Source organism: Phyllostomus discolor, chromosome 3, assembly GCF_004126475.2.
Source record: "Phyllostomus discolor isolate MPI-MPIP mPhyDis1 chromosome 3, mPhyDis1.pri.v3, whole genome shotgun sequence".
Classification (NCBI taxonomy): Eukaryota; Metazoa; Chordata; class Mammalia; order Chiroptera; family Phyllostomidae; genus Phyllostomus; species Phyllostomus discolor.
Window position 1 is genome coordinate 39,415,009 of NC_040905.2, and position 16,178 is coordinate 39,431,186.

Genomic DNA, 16,178 nt, shown 5'->3' on the forward strand with positions numbered 1-16,178 from the left:
ATATAAAATATACCTTGTCAAAAATCTAAAAAATTTCTACCTAGAATTGATTTAATGAATAATAAATTAATCCTGAATTTAAAAAATCTGACATTAGCATTTTTTTCTCAAGTCATTTTTCGGAGAAGATTTGAAGTGGTTTTCATCTTTCTGTTTTGTTTTCCACAGATGAACATGATCCCAAGTTGTTAAGTACCATTTTTGGTAAAGAGGAAAATGTGTACTGAGTGAAACTCTGATTCAATTTGCAACAGTGATTTCATCACCAAGATTAGGGAATAAAATAGAAATGTGTATAACTCAGCCACAAAGTGTTCAGTCATACCACCTCCAGCCATGATCTCATTAGGTCCCATAATGTACGCCGGATAAAGGCCCTCAAATTAAACACAGGTGCCCAGAGTAACAGCAGTGACTCAGGAGGTGTTGCTGGTCTTTGTTGTACGAGGTCAGGGCCACCTCTGCCTTTTCATTCTTTGTCCTCTCTTTTATTGCCAGCCATCTTAGCTGAGATGTGTCACTCTAGCATTTAACTCGGAATGTAGAAAAGTAAAAGTATTAACCACCCTCCCAATTTCCCTTCTGACTGTAACTAATTTCGGGCTTCACACTCAGTTCCTATTGCATCTTTATTGCTCAGCAAATTGTTCCTTCCCGTGTCTGTCTGAAGGATTAAGTCACACACTAGTTATTTAAACAGTTTTGCAATTTTACCACTGCATCTAATTGTCTCAGTTTCTCCACTCCCCTGTCCAGTTTAAGACAGACTGCTTTCTCCACCTTCATTCTTCATGTACTTGACCCTCCGATGACTTTCTCCCTATTTCTTTTCTTTTCCTCCACTAGATTCAGTGGTAAAAATCTGAAGGAAAAAATCCTTTTGGGAATACCACTTGCTGAATCATTGGAGTCTGAACACTACTGGGGCTGTTCCTTTCTGAGCTGAAGACCCAGTGGTCGAACTGCCTTCATCCTCACAAGTTCCTCCTGTCCATTAGACACTAACAATTAGTGGGATTCACGCTGGAGCGTCTGGGGTAAGAGTGGCTTGGTGAAGCCTGTGTTATGTGATTTACAGTATCTGTACATTAGGACAAAGAATAGTATTAATGAGATGAGAGAATAAGACAGACACTATAAAAATACTTTGCCCCAACCTGGGTTATGATGAGAAAGAACTCATCATAAGATCAGAATATTATTTTTGTTTTTTTACCTTAAAGGGAAATAGCAGAGCACATGAAAATAAACTGATATTAGATATTTGGATTGTGTTTGTGTGTGTGTATGTGTGTGTGTGTGTGAGAGAGAGAGAGAGAGAGAGGGAGAAAATAAAAGGTTGGGATGGATATTGGGACATCCCAGCCTTTATCCTTGAGTGAAGAGTCTAGTTATCACCCTTTTTTAATAAATACCATGTAGAAAAATAAAAACACATCTTCAGAATTTGACATTAACATCTTTAGTCAGAGATTCAAATATGTAACTTATTAACTACTTACTAAGATACTTAAACTTTTCTAGCTTTTAAAATAGTTTTTAGAACAGTTTTCAAAACAAAAAGTTGGTAAATAAAAAGAAAAAAGAAAAAGAACATTTGCTCTTTCCTCGGCTATCTGGAGAGTGAAATTAATATTAAGGAGAAGCCTCTATGCCCTAAACGTTCCATACTCGACATTTTTCTAAATTAGAAAAAAATGATGCAATAAATATCTCTGAAATTGTGGCAATTGAGAATGTGTTGATAAAACAAAATTAGAAGTATTACAGTGTCACCAGACATTTGATTTATAACTTACAGAGTTAGTAATGTCTGGAATAATGGGAAAAACATCACTGGAGATCAGCACACTCTCATCTGTAAAATGATTTCTATGATTCGTCCTTGGTCCTAAAGTCTGGAGTTTTATAGAGGACTGTGATGAATCTTTTTCTAAAGGTAACTGATTATAATTGTCCTTGGATGAGGTGCAATGACTCAAATAACTGTTATACCGTAAGAGATACCATTAGATAAAACTGAACCCCTGGGTAAAAATCTCTCCCTAGTCTGAGAATCCTTTAGCACTTTTGTTTATAACTCACTCATTGTACTTTACATATTTTGACTTGTACTATAATTATTTTTATATGAATTTGCCCAGTTAGATTGCTCTTAAGAAAAGGAACCATTTCTTCCAAAGCACACTGCCTTCCACATTGAGTTGCTTGAAAAATGCCTTCTAATTCTTGATCACAGTATTATCACAGTGTATAGCACTCCACTGTTTTCACCTTTGCACAGTTTCATATAGGAATAATATTCAGTATCTATGGGTTCTTCACATTAGGTCATTTATAGAAATGTTCTTGCTATTAAAAGACAGCAAGGTCCCTGGCTGGCGTAGCTCAGTGGATTGAGCACGGGCTGGGAACCAAAGTGTCCCAGGTTCGATTCCCAGCCAGGGTACATTCCTGGGTTGCAGGCCATAACCCCCAGCAACCGCACACTGATGTTTCTCTCTCTCTCTCTCTCTCCCTCCCTTCCCTCTCTAAAAATAAATAAATAAAATCTTAAAAAAAAAAGACAGCAAGGTCAAAACTGAACTCTTGGCCTTTCTCTTTGGATGTCAACTCAGCATTACTTCCTTTTTTATGGTGTGGTTTCCTATCAGTCATGCTTCCTGCCAGTCATGCTCTTTAGTATCGACTCCTCCCTTTTCCCTTTTCCAGTTGCTTCAGCCTTTGCCATGAATTCTACCATTTTCATTCAATGTCTCTGGAGCCCTTGTTTTCCTCCCGTCCCAAGTCTCCCCACCATTTGACTACTCTTTCTTCTAAGAGTAGCTGCTCTGAGTGCTCAAATTTTCCCAGTAAGGCTTCCTCTGGCCTTTTAAGATCTTCCAAATAAATTATTATTATTGTTGTTATTATTATTTCTCTACCAATGTCTCTTTTGTTTATCTTTACAATCTCCTATCATTGTTTTCTTTATACAATAAATTTTATAGCTTTCTATTTTTCTATACTATACTTGTAAAGTCTCCAATGTGACTAAAAGACATTTGAAATATTTCATAATTTGAAAAAATAGTTTTTGATAGAAAATAGCATTTAGGATTTTAAATTAATGGTATTGAAGAAACAATAATATTTGTAAATAAATATAGATCCTTTCCTCAAATATATTTTACATACATTAAAGTTTTCATTAAAAAACATTGAAAGTATAATGTAAGAGTAGGTAGGGCATTCCTAAACATTATGCCAATAAAAGAAACAAATATTGATAGTCTTTCTATATAATATTTTGAAACTCTAGTAAATAAAAATAGATCATAATACCTTAAATAATGTGGAAAACATATGACAAACTAAAAAAATATTTGGAACACAGATAAAAGAGTTAATATCCTTAATACATTAAGAATTCATATAAATCAATAACAATGATAAGAACTTCAATAAAAAATGAGATAGACTTTATTTTCAATAAAAAAAAAAAAGGCTATGAAAAGAAAAAGCAAAAAAGAAGTAATAAAATGGCCACTGGACTTAATTTTTTAACGTTCAGCCTCATGGGCTATCCAAGATATACTAAATGACACAGCAATTAGATACCAAGGCTTTTTTTTTTCCTACAAAATAGTCAAAGGTGGTTTTTAAAGTAATAATACCCAGGGTTTTCAGTTCAGGCAAATGACATTCTTTTATACTATTAATGGGAGTACACATTTCTGTGTTCTTCCTAGAGAGCACTGGGACAATGCATCTGATGGACTTACATATATTTCTATTTGAACCAGAAATTCTATTCCTATGCATGTAGCATAAGGGCATAATTATAGAGAGCAAAGTTTTAGTAGCAAAAATGGTTAATGCTGTGATATTGTAAAGGATTAAAAGCTAGGACGTAACCAAAATTGTTTGACAGTGGGAAACCAATTTAAATAAACAATGACATATCTACTAAACATTGTAGAAGATACTTAATGTTCAAAATATGTTGAAAACTGACTACAAAGCATCATAAATATTGTTATACCATTTTTTAATATACACATGTCTATATGTACACAAAGAGACTGGAAATATAGACATGAAAGTATTTAAAGTGGTATTATAAGCATTATAGGTGTTTGATATTTTTTTTACTAATCTGCACTTAAAAATGTTATGTTTCAATATGCATTACAGCACCAAATACAATTATTACATCATCCAAAAAGACCTCTCCTTTCCTTTCTTCCACACCCATTTGAAAGCTTACTGAATTCATAGTCTTTCTGTGACTTTTATCTCTGTAATGCCAGCATCTACTGGGGATCTGACATACAACCACCATTCTGAAGAATTAACATTTCCTTTTTCATAGTCTGTATTCAAGAGAATAGAGAAGATACTTAAAAGGAACTTAGGACAAAATGAACTAATAAAGAGTAATATTTTAAATAATTTATGTTCTTTAGTTCTTTCCAAAAAAGAAAACTGTCAGCCTAAATTTTTTTTCTTATATTCTCTTTGTCTTTGTTTTTCAAATTCCATTCCCTCACCTTCAAACTTTAAAAAAGCTAATAAATAACTTTTTATTTCATAAATCAAAAGGAGATAAGAAAGTTAACTTTAATTATGTATGTTAGTTCAAATATATCCTTAAAGTATCAACACACACACACACTCCCATGTAATAGCCAGGCCTAAAATACATGAGATGGAATGACCAACTATTGAAATTTCATAGGACATTTGAATAGCATTTCAGCTTAAACAAATAAAAAAGCTGAGGCCAAAATAGAACAGGAGTGACTGGGCCCACTCAAATTCCTTAAATGGATGATCAAATGCCAAACATAATACCTGAAATCCTGAGTGGCAGGGAACTAAGTTGATGGGTAGAGATTCATAATTATATGAAAATATGCTGAATTTATTGAAAACTTCAAAATTTAGCCTGGGGTTTTTAAGCATCACCTGTTTTATATAGTTTTTCAGTTTCTCTTGAGATAAACTAATAAAAGTAATTGGTAAAAAGGAAAAATCTTTAAAAACCCACCAAATATATTGTCTTCATAATACTTATCATAGGTCATATTGCTATACTGTCCCATATCTGGATTTTAAGGAATGAGTGACATGGTGATCAAATTTGGAAAGAGGAGACATGGAATTTAAAAATTCTTAAAATAAAAACTTCTATCACTCTAGACTCACTGTGTCCTTATTTGTAACCACTGCCAGAACCTTTTCAAGAGACAAGTAGTGAATATCTCCCTTTGAAAGTCAAATATTTTAGGCAGTGAGTTTGGATAATGAAAGCTCTTACGGCATTGTTGTTTTGAACAAATATTGAGAAATGCATTTTGCTTTAACTGTGACAGGGGCCTGAATTCCTTACTCATTGTAAGTCCCAGGGTTTTGTGACTCCACTGTAGTAGGTTTTAGAAAGAGATTATTTTATTATAGAGCTTTCCTCTCCAGTCCTATGGACCCTGGAGTATAGACATTCATTTGCTTGCTTTATTTTTCTTTATCAATTTCATGGCAGGATAATTATAATAGTAAACCTGGAAGACAATGGTTACTCTGAAACAAGAAGGAAATTGCATTCACATATGTTCTGGCTTGCAGTTGTCAAATAAGCAAAATCCCTACCAGGATCGATGTTTGTATTATCAACTCAGCATCTTTGTCTTCTTTCACACAATCACTGCCTTTGCTCAAATAAGAAACCTGTGTCCTTACAGATTATACAATGAGGCTCATTAACAGCAGGTCTCATATTTCTAAATGTTAATTCTTTAAAAGTCGTCTTTACAATGAGTATCTCTCTCTTAGTGTCTCCCTTCACAGTGAAGTATACTTGCTACGCTGTACTTGCTACATTAATCAGCAGAAAGAGGCCAAAGGGCACCTCCATGCCTGTGGCCACCACTCGGAGGACAGGATGCCTCGGATGACAGAACTGAAAACAGGGTCAGCAAATTCTTTTTCAGAGTATTTCTAAACCATTTTAAAAGTCTTTGGGCCTGTAGGATACATACCTGGAGAAGACAGGATTGCATACCAATCTACCATATTTTACTGACTCTCAGGTACCATTATTTTATGTACCATTAAGAAAGAAATACATAATGCGAATTATTATTGTAAGACACCATTAGTTGCAAGATAAATACCAATTAGAGACATGTTAAAAGGGCAAAAGATGTGAGTCTTAGCAACTGATGTAATGTGATTTCCAGCACTGTGCTAGGATTAATCAACTGAAGTTCCTGCTTTAGAGGAGTTAACTGAAACCTATGAATAAATAGGAATCTTTACTCATTGAAAGGCACATCCAAATTCCACCCTCTGTCAGTGGAATAAGGGATAATGTTTTATCCCTTTTCTCAGTTTAATTTATTCATATAATATGAAAATGTGTTTCTCAATGTCAATATCTAATGGCATATTTTGCACCTGAAGAACACAATTCTCACTTCTGTTACTTACTCAGGCGGGCAGGGCTCAGCGTTGCAGGTCCTTTGATTTTCAGGAGGCTTATTGTCAGGGTCGCAGTACTTGTTCTGGACAATGGAGCCGTCATCCAGCCTTTTGCAGACCACCTCCTGTCTTTGGACACCTTGAGAAAAAGAGGACAGAATGAATCGAAGAGCAGTTTACCGTGCATTAAGTTCGGTGTGCACAGCTTTCCTCTGTAAGGAATCAACCTCACCGGATCGCTGCTGTCTTATCTGTTCCCGAAACACTTGACTGCTTCTCTAAAAAGGAGAGAAGTCATTATACTGGTCATCACACTGCAAATTTAGGCAAAATCGTTGTCCTTGTGTTTAGAAACAACTGTTTTCAAGTTCAGAAAATAAACTATTGGTGATTTTATACAATTAGTATTCCCATTTATGTAATCTTCTTCATGCTTTCCTTAAAAAAAAAAAACAACCTTCATTTCCCCCAAATATCACCATATAAAATGTATGAATATCCATTTCAATGCAAAACAATGGTTGTATATCTATTTAAAAAAAAAACAATAGGGACACATATACTTTTTGATATTTTGTAGGACAGATCCAACTAATTTAGTCTTTGCTAGAAACATTTCATACATTTCATTTCTTCTTCCATTTATAGATTTATTTCTCTAACATCCCACAAAGCCCAGAACTTAAGGATTGCGGTGCGCCTCTTTTGGACTACAACCCATCACTGTGCTCTCACAGGGACGGCACCACTGACCGCACCATTGTCAAACAGATACGTACATATTCCATAAAATTCGAACTTACAAATACTTCTCATTCTTTAAAATTCTTAAAAATGTTTGCCACAGCTAAAACATTCTCATTATAATACTTACAAAATTCTAAATAGGTTTCTTATTTATTGGCAGTCATCCACCACAACTTGCTCACATGGCACAAAATACAAAGACACACACAAACACACTCTTATTTTGTAAACATCCCTGGTAAAGACTTCATGCAGATTCAAAAGGAGGAACCAAAGAGACGCAAAGGTAGATATGTCAAAATGTTAGAGAAAAAGTCAAACTACAAGACAATGCTAAATGTTTCAGGTCATGCAGAGGTAGCAGGTGACTCCTGGAACTGGAATAAAAGCAGACTAAGCCACCCCCCTACTCACCACCCCAGCTCAATAACCAGGCACCTACAGACCCAGAAAGCCTGCAAGCCACAGCTTCACATCTGGCAAGCCCCACATAAACCTTCAGTTTTGCTTTTTTTTTTTTAATTGCTTTTCATAGTACTCTAAAGAAAACTGTCACTGAAAGGGCTGCACACCAAATGACCCCAAGGTCCCTTAAGAGTCATAGATGTTCTGGGGTGGGAGCACTGCCGTCATCGTGTTCTGCACACTTTTAACCAAGCCTGTGAAATTTAAAGGCAGGAAATCTATTCTCCTGATCAAGGAAATTATTAAATCTTGTGGTCTCCGATGGTGGCAATCAGGTGAAGAGGTGCATTTGATTACTTGCTGGGACCCAGGGCTCTCACTGCTGACTTCTAACCAGGTTTTAGGCTGTCCTAAATTTAGAGGGTTAAAACACAGCCAGACAACTTACTGGCAAAAATGTCTTAGAGTAGATGTTGTATTCAATTCCATCCCAACTCCTAGAATAAGCCAAACATTTCGATTTCTGTGACAACAGCTTGGAATTTCTTAACTATTAAATGTTAGACTTTTGAGGGAAGAATGATTCACATCAGGAATAGCTGTGACCCATTCACAGATGTTCCACAATATTCATCAGATATCTCCCTACTGTGTCATTCCAGTGGGCAGATAACTAAGTCCATGTGATCTACCTAAATACAAATCTCTGCGATTAGTCATAGGATTCAACTACCAAGTGCCACTGTGGCTCAGAATATCCATCTACCCAGGTTCAATATTTCATTCCTACCAGGGGGCACAAGGGATTATTTTTATTGGTTAGCATCTCTGTTTTTATTTAAGTCATTCAAATATGATTATATTTGGAGATGGGAGACTCAAACAACCCACTTCATAGAAGACTTACAAACTTTACCTGACTTTTATAAATATGTTTAATAATAAAAACACTATGATTATACTTGCAAGAAGAAAGTTGGCATTCAGTTTGGTATCTGGCTTTCTCAGAAAAGGATAATCATTTTCAAAACTACAAAATGGAACTCACATTGCTCTGTATCAGTGGCAGAAACATTAGTTCAGTTTCTACATCACAAGATAAAATTAATTAATCCTGGAAATGCTGTTGGTTATAATTACATTAGTTTTAAAAGTAGCCTTTAATGTAATAGCAATTTACATCGCAGATGAGATATTAGTTATTAGAGGTGAAATTTATATTTCATTTTAAGAAAGTTTTTGGCCATGTATCTTGAAAAAAATTTAGCTACATAACATTTTTGTTAAAATTTTGAAAAATACACAAACCAGAAAAAACAAAAATAAAAATTATCCATAATCTTGTATCTTTGTTATGGATCTTTATTTTCAAGGTTATTTTTCATAAAATACTGTTGGAGAGAACTTAAGCATAAAATACTTTTTGATGGGATCTAGTAATTAGTTTAAAATGAACCAAAAGTGCCAGCTCAATGTGGTCAGCAAACCATTCATCATTCATTCAACAGAGAACAGTTACTAATATAAGGGCCCCGTGCTTCCCATGAGACACTGGACTAGATGCTAACAATTACAAATTGACTTAATTGTAGTCATGCCTCTCAGACTTCTTAAAAGTTATGAATTAAGGTATTTTGAGGTGCATTTCTGTTTCAAAATTCTAGAGCATGTTTTTTATAAAGCAAAAATTAAAGTCCTTGAATTAACAGCTGAAATCACTCTATATTTTATGAAGATGCATTTTTCTTCACATTCATCTTTTATTAATTTCTTCTAAAATGTTATATTAGACAGTCTGGTATTTCACACTCAAGAACTGACTAAACCAGTAATCTATTCCAAATATTCCTACGACGACGAATGATCTTTCAACAGCATGCAAGTCCACCTCCAACGTTTACCCCCCACACTTGGCAGGTTTGCAGATATATTTTTCTTGTTAAGTGAGTAACAATGGGATAACTCTCTAAACCAATGTACCTAAATGGATGAATTTCTAATCGCATACATTGGGATTAAGAAAAAAGGCAGCATTTAACTCTAGAAAGTAGAAAATATAGATCAACTGGAAATCATCTAAACTAAGTGAAGGGAGAAATGATTGAGTTTAGAATCCTTATAAGACCAAGCCTCTTGCAGATAGCTTCTTTTTTTAAAGTAATCTGTAAAACATTGCTAGAAAGTTGATTTAAACCTCTTGGCAATAACTGCATCCAGTTACACAAAGCCACTATGCTTTCAAATCTTAAGACTTACAGTTTATAACCAAAAACATAAATTGTCCACATGATCAGTCAGTCTATGCCTAATTGAAAACAAAATTCTAGTGGCTTTTAGTGTCCGTATCCCCTGGACATATGCAGATGTTCTGCAGAATTTAATTTGTAAAATTTAAAACTGCACTAATTATATTTTATCCGTAAACACCTAAAGTTACTGCAAACTGTACACCTCTTCTTTTGTTAAACGCAGTCCCTCTTCTTTGCTTAAAAGAATTTATGGTTTCGTATTGTAAAATTTAAGTACAAAGATGCCATCACTAATACACATGTACTTTAAACTCTCTAAAATGGGTATATCCTATTTAGAGACTTTTAATTTGCTTATCTTTAAAGACTCAGATATGATGGTTCTTAACATGGAAACATAACCCTTACTTTTTTAGTCTATAAATTTTAATTTATCAGATCTCATATTTAATTTTCTGCCAATAGTTAAAAGTTACAGATGATCTATTTGCTTACCAGGATTCTGTTGTCCAATGGGAGAAAGAAGTACCCAACTTGAATCACTGTTCTAGCTACACATCAAGAAATGACTTTTAGTATTTTGAAACAGCATATACCACAGGAAAATGACCAAGAAGTCTACCACACTGCAAGTGAGTCCCAGATGAACTTCATCTACTGAGCTTACTTCAGATTTATGTGATGGTTTACATGAAGGACGTGGAGTCTCCTGCTTAGCAGCTACTGTCCTAGGGCCAATCCTACGTGAACCGTTCAGAGACTACAGCTCCTCTTCATTTCTTGCCTTCTTTTCAGTCCCTCCCCTGGTATGCTGCTTAGGAATCTCCCATCTCTCTCTTAATTTTGTAAATTCATGCTAATAATATTTGACAATATATTGCCTTTTTCAGGTCAGTTCACCATTTTTAAATGTAGAGAGAGGTTATTCAATGCACAGAAATTACCACTTGAATTTCACTAGAAAGAGTGATTGTGTTAAACCAGGAAGGATGTTGGGAAGGTTAAGGGCAGGAGGAAGACTTTCTAGGTCTTCTCACATCTCATAAAACCCAGCATTTTCAGTTGTAGACCACTGAATTGATTGGTAAGTGAACAGTCTATAACCACATGGGAGTGAGTCCCTTAGGATAACCGGGCTGGCCCACTTCTAGATCATTTAACCTACTGGTGTAGCACGTATCAGAGCAGTTTTCTGAAGAGGAAGGGGGAAGAAGTTAATAAGTCAGTTTATACTAACAATGTGTTTGGTGGCTAAGGCAACAATTTGCTTAACCACACCACCCAAAGTAGCCAGCAACCAAGACAACACTATATACCCATAGTATACAGAGCATATAGCCAGCAATATTAATTTAATCTAAATTTTCAGTGCAAATAGCATCCAAAGAGCAATAAATGCCAGGAAAAAAGTATCTCTCTCCTCTGTCTTTCACTGCTGGAATCTGGCTGTTGTGCTGTGTGATTATTGGCCAGACACAAGCATTTACAGGGTGGAGATGAGCCCATCTGCCTTGGATCTAACAGCTGGCATCCAGGGTACCAGTCAGTTCCACCCATATGCTTCCTGCTTCTGATGAGCCTCCTGCTGGTTTTTTTATCTTTCAAAAGCTTTCTTTCTCTGCATTTACAGTATCTTCCCTTCAATCCTAGCAAAGCTAGATTTCTAAAGGGCACAAGATAAGAAAAGGAAAATGTAGTTTTGAAAATACTATGTTTTTCTAGGGCCAACTGTGTTTAGTGATAGCGAGGTAGGGTGGAACATACATACACTGCATCTTTCTGAAATCGCATTATCCTGGGTGGGAATTTCCACTACTTACTACATATTAACAATAATCTCTTCCACAGAAACTATCTAACTTAACAAGTCACTGAATTCCTACTCTAAGGCATGGTTTTTTCTTCTTCATAAGGGATGGGAAAAATGAGTAAGATGGTCTTCACCTCAATGAGATTATTTTACAATGAGGAGGGAAGGTAAGGCAAATCCCATTATAATTATGGAAGCTACTGTACCTAACACAACAATGAATTTTCAGGTCTAATATTTTTAACTTTACAGCCCTTCATTTGGTTTTACTGCTGTCTCATTTCTGTTTCTCTGACCCTAAGAACTCTCTTCATAGCCAAATGTCTATGATTTTATTCCCTTTCACTTTATCTTTATACAACGTCTTTTCTCACTCCGATTGCTGCCCTGTTCAGTTCCCTCTCTTGAGAACTAGGCAGTTTAGGCAAATGACAAAGGCAAATTTTCATTCTCCTTTGTAAAATGAGACACTCAAATTATATGACTTTCTAATGTTTCCCCAGACTCCAAATTCTAAGAAAGTTATTGCTGCTTTCTCTTCATTTCAATTGTTCAACACTTACTCCCTTCTATGTCTGCTTTCCCTCCATCGCCCACAAAGCTGTGAGTCTGGAAAGCCGGCACTTGCCCGGCTCCATTTGGTTTGTTTCAGGGCAAAGTACAGAGCGAAGAGGCTGCCGTGTCAAGCGGCAGAACACTAACCAGAAGTAGGAAAACGTGAGAGACAACTTTTCTAATACAAAGAAGTAACTCAAATTATACTAAAATGAATCTCCATGACCTTTAGTAGAAGCTTCTTTGCTTTTTGTGTTTTATTTTGAAAAATCTTAGAGGAAGGATGTAGCCTTGAGCTCCTTCCACTCACTGTGATGGATTTATTACCAATAGAGAAGCTTTTTCTTTAATTATATATAAAATCCCTTTCTTGGAACCAAAGGATAAATACTTCAGATTTGAATCATAAGAAGAACATAATCATAAACAAGCTGTATAGCTTTGAAAAATAAACTCATTTTGCTCAAATAAAAAAATGGGAATAATAAAAGCATAAGGTCCTATAAAATTATTATAATGGTGCTTACCACTATAAAAGGCTTTCTTTTTCCAAAAGTATTTTATGCATAATTTCTTGTAAAAGTACATAATGTTATGATTGTTAAAAATGATATTTTGGACAAAATTTTTGTCAAGTGAAGCATGGCCTGTGACACAGACATCATTAACGCACCAGGAATGCACTCAAACTTTGGTTTCAGTCTTACCCAAGTTTTTCCATGAGTGAATAGGTATCTAGGCCCTAATCACATTAGGGAAAAATAGAATTTCTGAAGCAATAGAAATGAGATTAAAGAGGGAAGAAAACAGCAGTAGAAGAAATGTTTTGGATTAGCAGAGATTTCTTACTTTCAGTTGTAAATCTTAACCTTAGACAAAAGGCAAGCCACAGTATGCAGGGATAAACAGCAAAAAGTGTCAGGTTATCAGATGAAATGTTCATGTGTAAGACTTTTTACAAGAAGTTAGAAAGCTTAAATTCTGTTGAAAATACACAGGAGAATTCAAAGGATTTTTTAAAAAAAGTATATAGGGAAAGCCATATGCTTAAGGAAAAAAGAAGTAACAATTATGAACAAACATATTAACTTCCAGGAGTGAGAACCAGCCAAGAACATGAGTTTGCCTAGAGAAGTTAGTACTGCTCTCAAGGACATGTTGCCTGAGAACTGAGCCTGGTGTGATGGATGGCTACAAGAAGGTGTGCTTTCAGGAGCTGTGATGCTCACAGGTGCCCTGCTATGATGTCTGGTACAACCAATCCCACAGGCTAAAGGGTACTCTTCCTTCTCAACACTGAAAATGGTCTGAAAGAAGGGGATGATGGGACACAGTAAATAGAGGCATGCCACGGTCGATGCAATTAGACTATGGTTTAATCTCACAAAAAGTTTCTTTTTCAGTTCTGGCTGGTGTGGCTCAGTTGGTTAGGCGCTGTCCCTCAAGTTGCTGGTTTGATTCCCAGTCAGGGTGCATGCCTAAGTTGGGGGTTCAGTTTGAGAAGCAACTGATCCATGTTTCTCTCCCTCTTTTTTCCCCTCTCTTCTCCTTTCTCTTAAAGAAATTCTTTTTTGGCCCTGGCTGGTGTGGCTAAGTGGATTGAGTGCTTGCTTGAGAACCAAAGGGTCACTGGTTCCATTCCCAGTCAGGGCACATGCCTGGATTGCAGGCCAGGTCAGGTACCCACTGGGGGGCATGTGGGGAGCAGCCGCACATTGATGTTTCTTTCCCTCTCCCCCTCCCCCTTCTGTCTAAAATAAATAAATAAAATCTTTTAAAAAATTCTTTTTCAAAGACCAAAGAAAAAAATTGGGAAATAATAAACAAAACTTAATGCAAATTTTCATTCCCTGTAAATTTATCACTTTTGATAAGGGACTTATATTATTAAAAATATCACAGTGATCAGTTCTATGTCTATGTTTCAAATACACAGGAGTGAAATGTGAAAGGGCCCTCAAAGTTTCAAACAATAGTACATCATGAAATGTCACACAGAAGTAACTTTCACTGGGGCTTTTTCTTAAAAACTAATAACAACTTTGTTTCTTCCAGGAGGGTGAAATAACAATAAATAAAGGGCTTTTAATTATTCAGACTAAAATAGCCATCTGTTATCTTTGACTTAACTCTGAAAATCACTTTTTGTAAGGTAATTTCTAAATCAGAGAGAAGCAAACTTAATTATAACATTTGAATTTTTCACGTCTTTCACACTTAATTTCAATCAAGTCTAGTTGGAATTTTCAAAAATAATTGGATTGATTTTCCTTTGCTTCATTCTGGGACTCCTCCACTTAGAGTTTCGGTCAGTTACATTGTAGATGTCTTTTATGAGCTGCACAAGCATTAGTCATTATTACTGTTATTATGTCTATAAAAAGTCAAGTCTCAGAACATTTCTTTGTTTGAAGCACATTCTGCTATTCACTAATAATGTGAACTGACCATTTTTAGTGATGTTAAATGTGTTAGGCACTTAGAACTAGCAAGGAAATTAAAAGGACATCAGTGAAAATGTAAAGCATTTGCTCTGTTTTATCTGGTACTTTAAGAGCTGTTCTCTCTCAGGCAGGTACCACTACTGGACTAAAGATTGCATTACATTTTTTTTCTAAAAATTGCTTTTTAAAAGCAATTTTAAATTTGTTATTTCAAAATGGACTTACTCTACTTTTAGGTGTACATTATGTTTCTGTTGTATCATTCTTGAAAACAATAAAATATATAACATGAACATACAATGTTTTCATAGAAACAATGTAGAAATAGCCAACTTTAAAAAAAGGAATGTGGTAATCTGTATGATACATTCACTAAAGTAATTTGAAAACTATGTTATTAATACATGGAATAGTGTAAATTATTACATAAACTTGTTTGGCAGTAAGTTGCAAAGAAGAATTTGCTATCAGGAGCTCTTTTAAATATATAGTTTATTTCCTCTTTCTTCTTTTTTTAAAAAAAATCACTCACCAATCTTAAACTCTTAAGACTTCGAGTTCCTTAACTGGAAGAACAAAAGAACCTACTTAAAGAACCAATCTTAAACAGAGACAAAGGAAGGAAACATATTTAGAAGGGCACATCAGAAGGAATACTTAATACAGATGTGAAGGAGAAATTATATATTACTTAAGACCTCTAGTTTCTTAACTGGAAGAAGAGAAAAGCCTAATTTTTAAACTGTGAATGCTACCAGGATCTTAAATAAGTAGGTTATATGCTATTTTTTCTTATGAAATGAAACTTAACGTACTAAAGTGAGATGACTAATTTTTAACCAAATTTAATGACACTCATTTTACCCTAAATCAAGAGTTCTCAAACTTTCTTGGTTCACAGCACCTTTAATGTCTCAGGAAAATTTTCACAAAACCAACTAGACAGTAAAAAAAAAAAATACCAAAGAGTTTCATGTAATAATTAGTTAGGTCCAAACAACTTAATAGTAATAATCTGTGCAATGTGCAGTGGGGGTGGCCGTGCGTTTACTGAGAATGCACAATATTCTGCAGAGCACCTGTGAGCTGGCTGCAGTGTCTTGGGCCCCACGGTGCAGTTCGAAAAATGTGGCCCTAAGTCAGAAGAATACAAAATAGTAGTTGGAAACTATGTAAAGAATCTTGAAATCTGAAAAACTAGAGACAAGTTCCAATATGTATGAGAATCATGGTGAATCAGGTGCAATCACAAAAAGTAAAATAAAAAGAATTTGTCTTAGAAGAAACATAGAAAGTTATCTTTTAAGTTTATGTGCTATTCACAGACACACACAGCTTAAGATGACTTTGGAGGGGGGTGGGGGAAGGATGGGGGACAATGAGTGGGGGAAGAGGCTAGGGTTTTCAGGAACATCTGTTAAGGACACATGGACAAGCCAAAGGGAGCTAGAATCAAGGGTGGGAAGTGGGGATGGCTGGGGTTGTGGGGAGTGGGGGGGGATGGAA

General features: G+C 35.4%; 1 protein-coding gene across 3 annotated transcripts in view; it reads right to left on the minus strand.

The window, feature by feature from the left end:
- Positions 1–16,178, minus strand: part of ADAMTS6 (ADAM metallopeptidase with thrombospondin type 1 motif 6) — a 240,312-nt gene that overhangs the window by 26,195 nt on the left and 197,939 nt on the right. For all 3 annotated transcript variants that reach the window (XR_004901934.1, XM_036020332.1, XM_036020333.1), the window contains one exon: positions 6,472–6,601. Coding sequence is in view for 2 of the 3 variants with exons in the window: in XM_036020332.1 (XP_035876225.1) it covers positions 6,472–6,601 (130 nt within the window). In the remaining variant the exon portion in view is untranslated. The remainder of the gene's footprint in view (positions 1–6,471; positions 6,602–16,178) is intronic.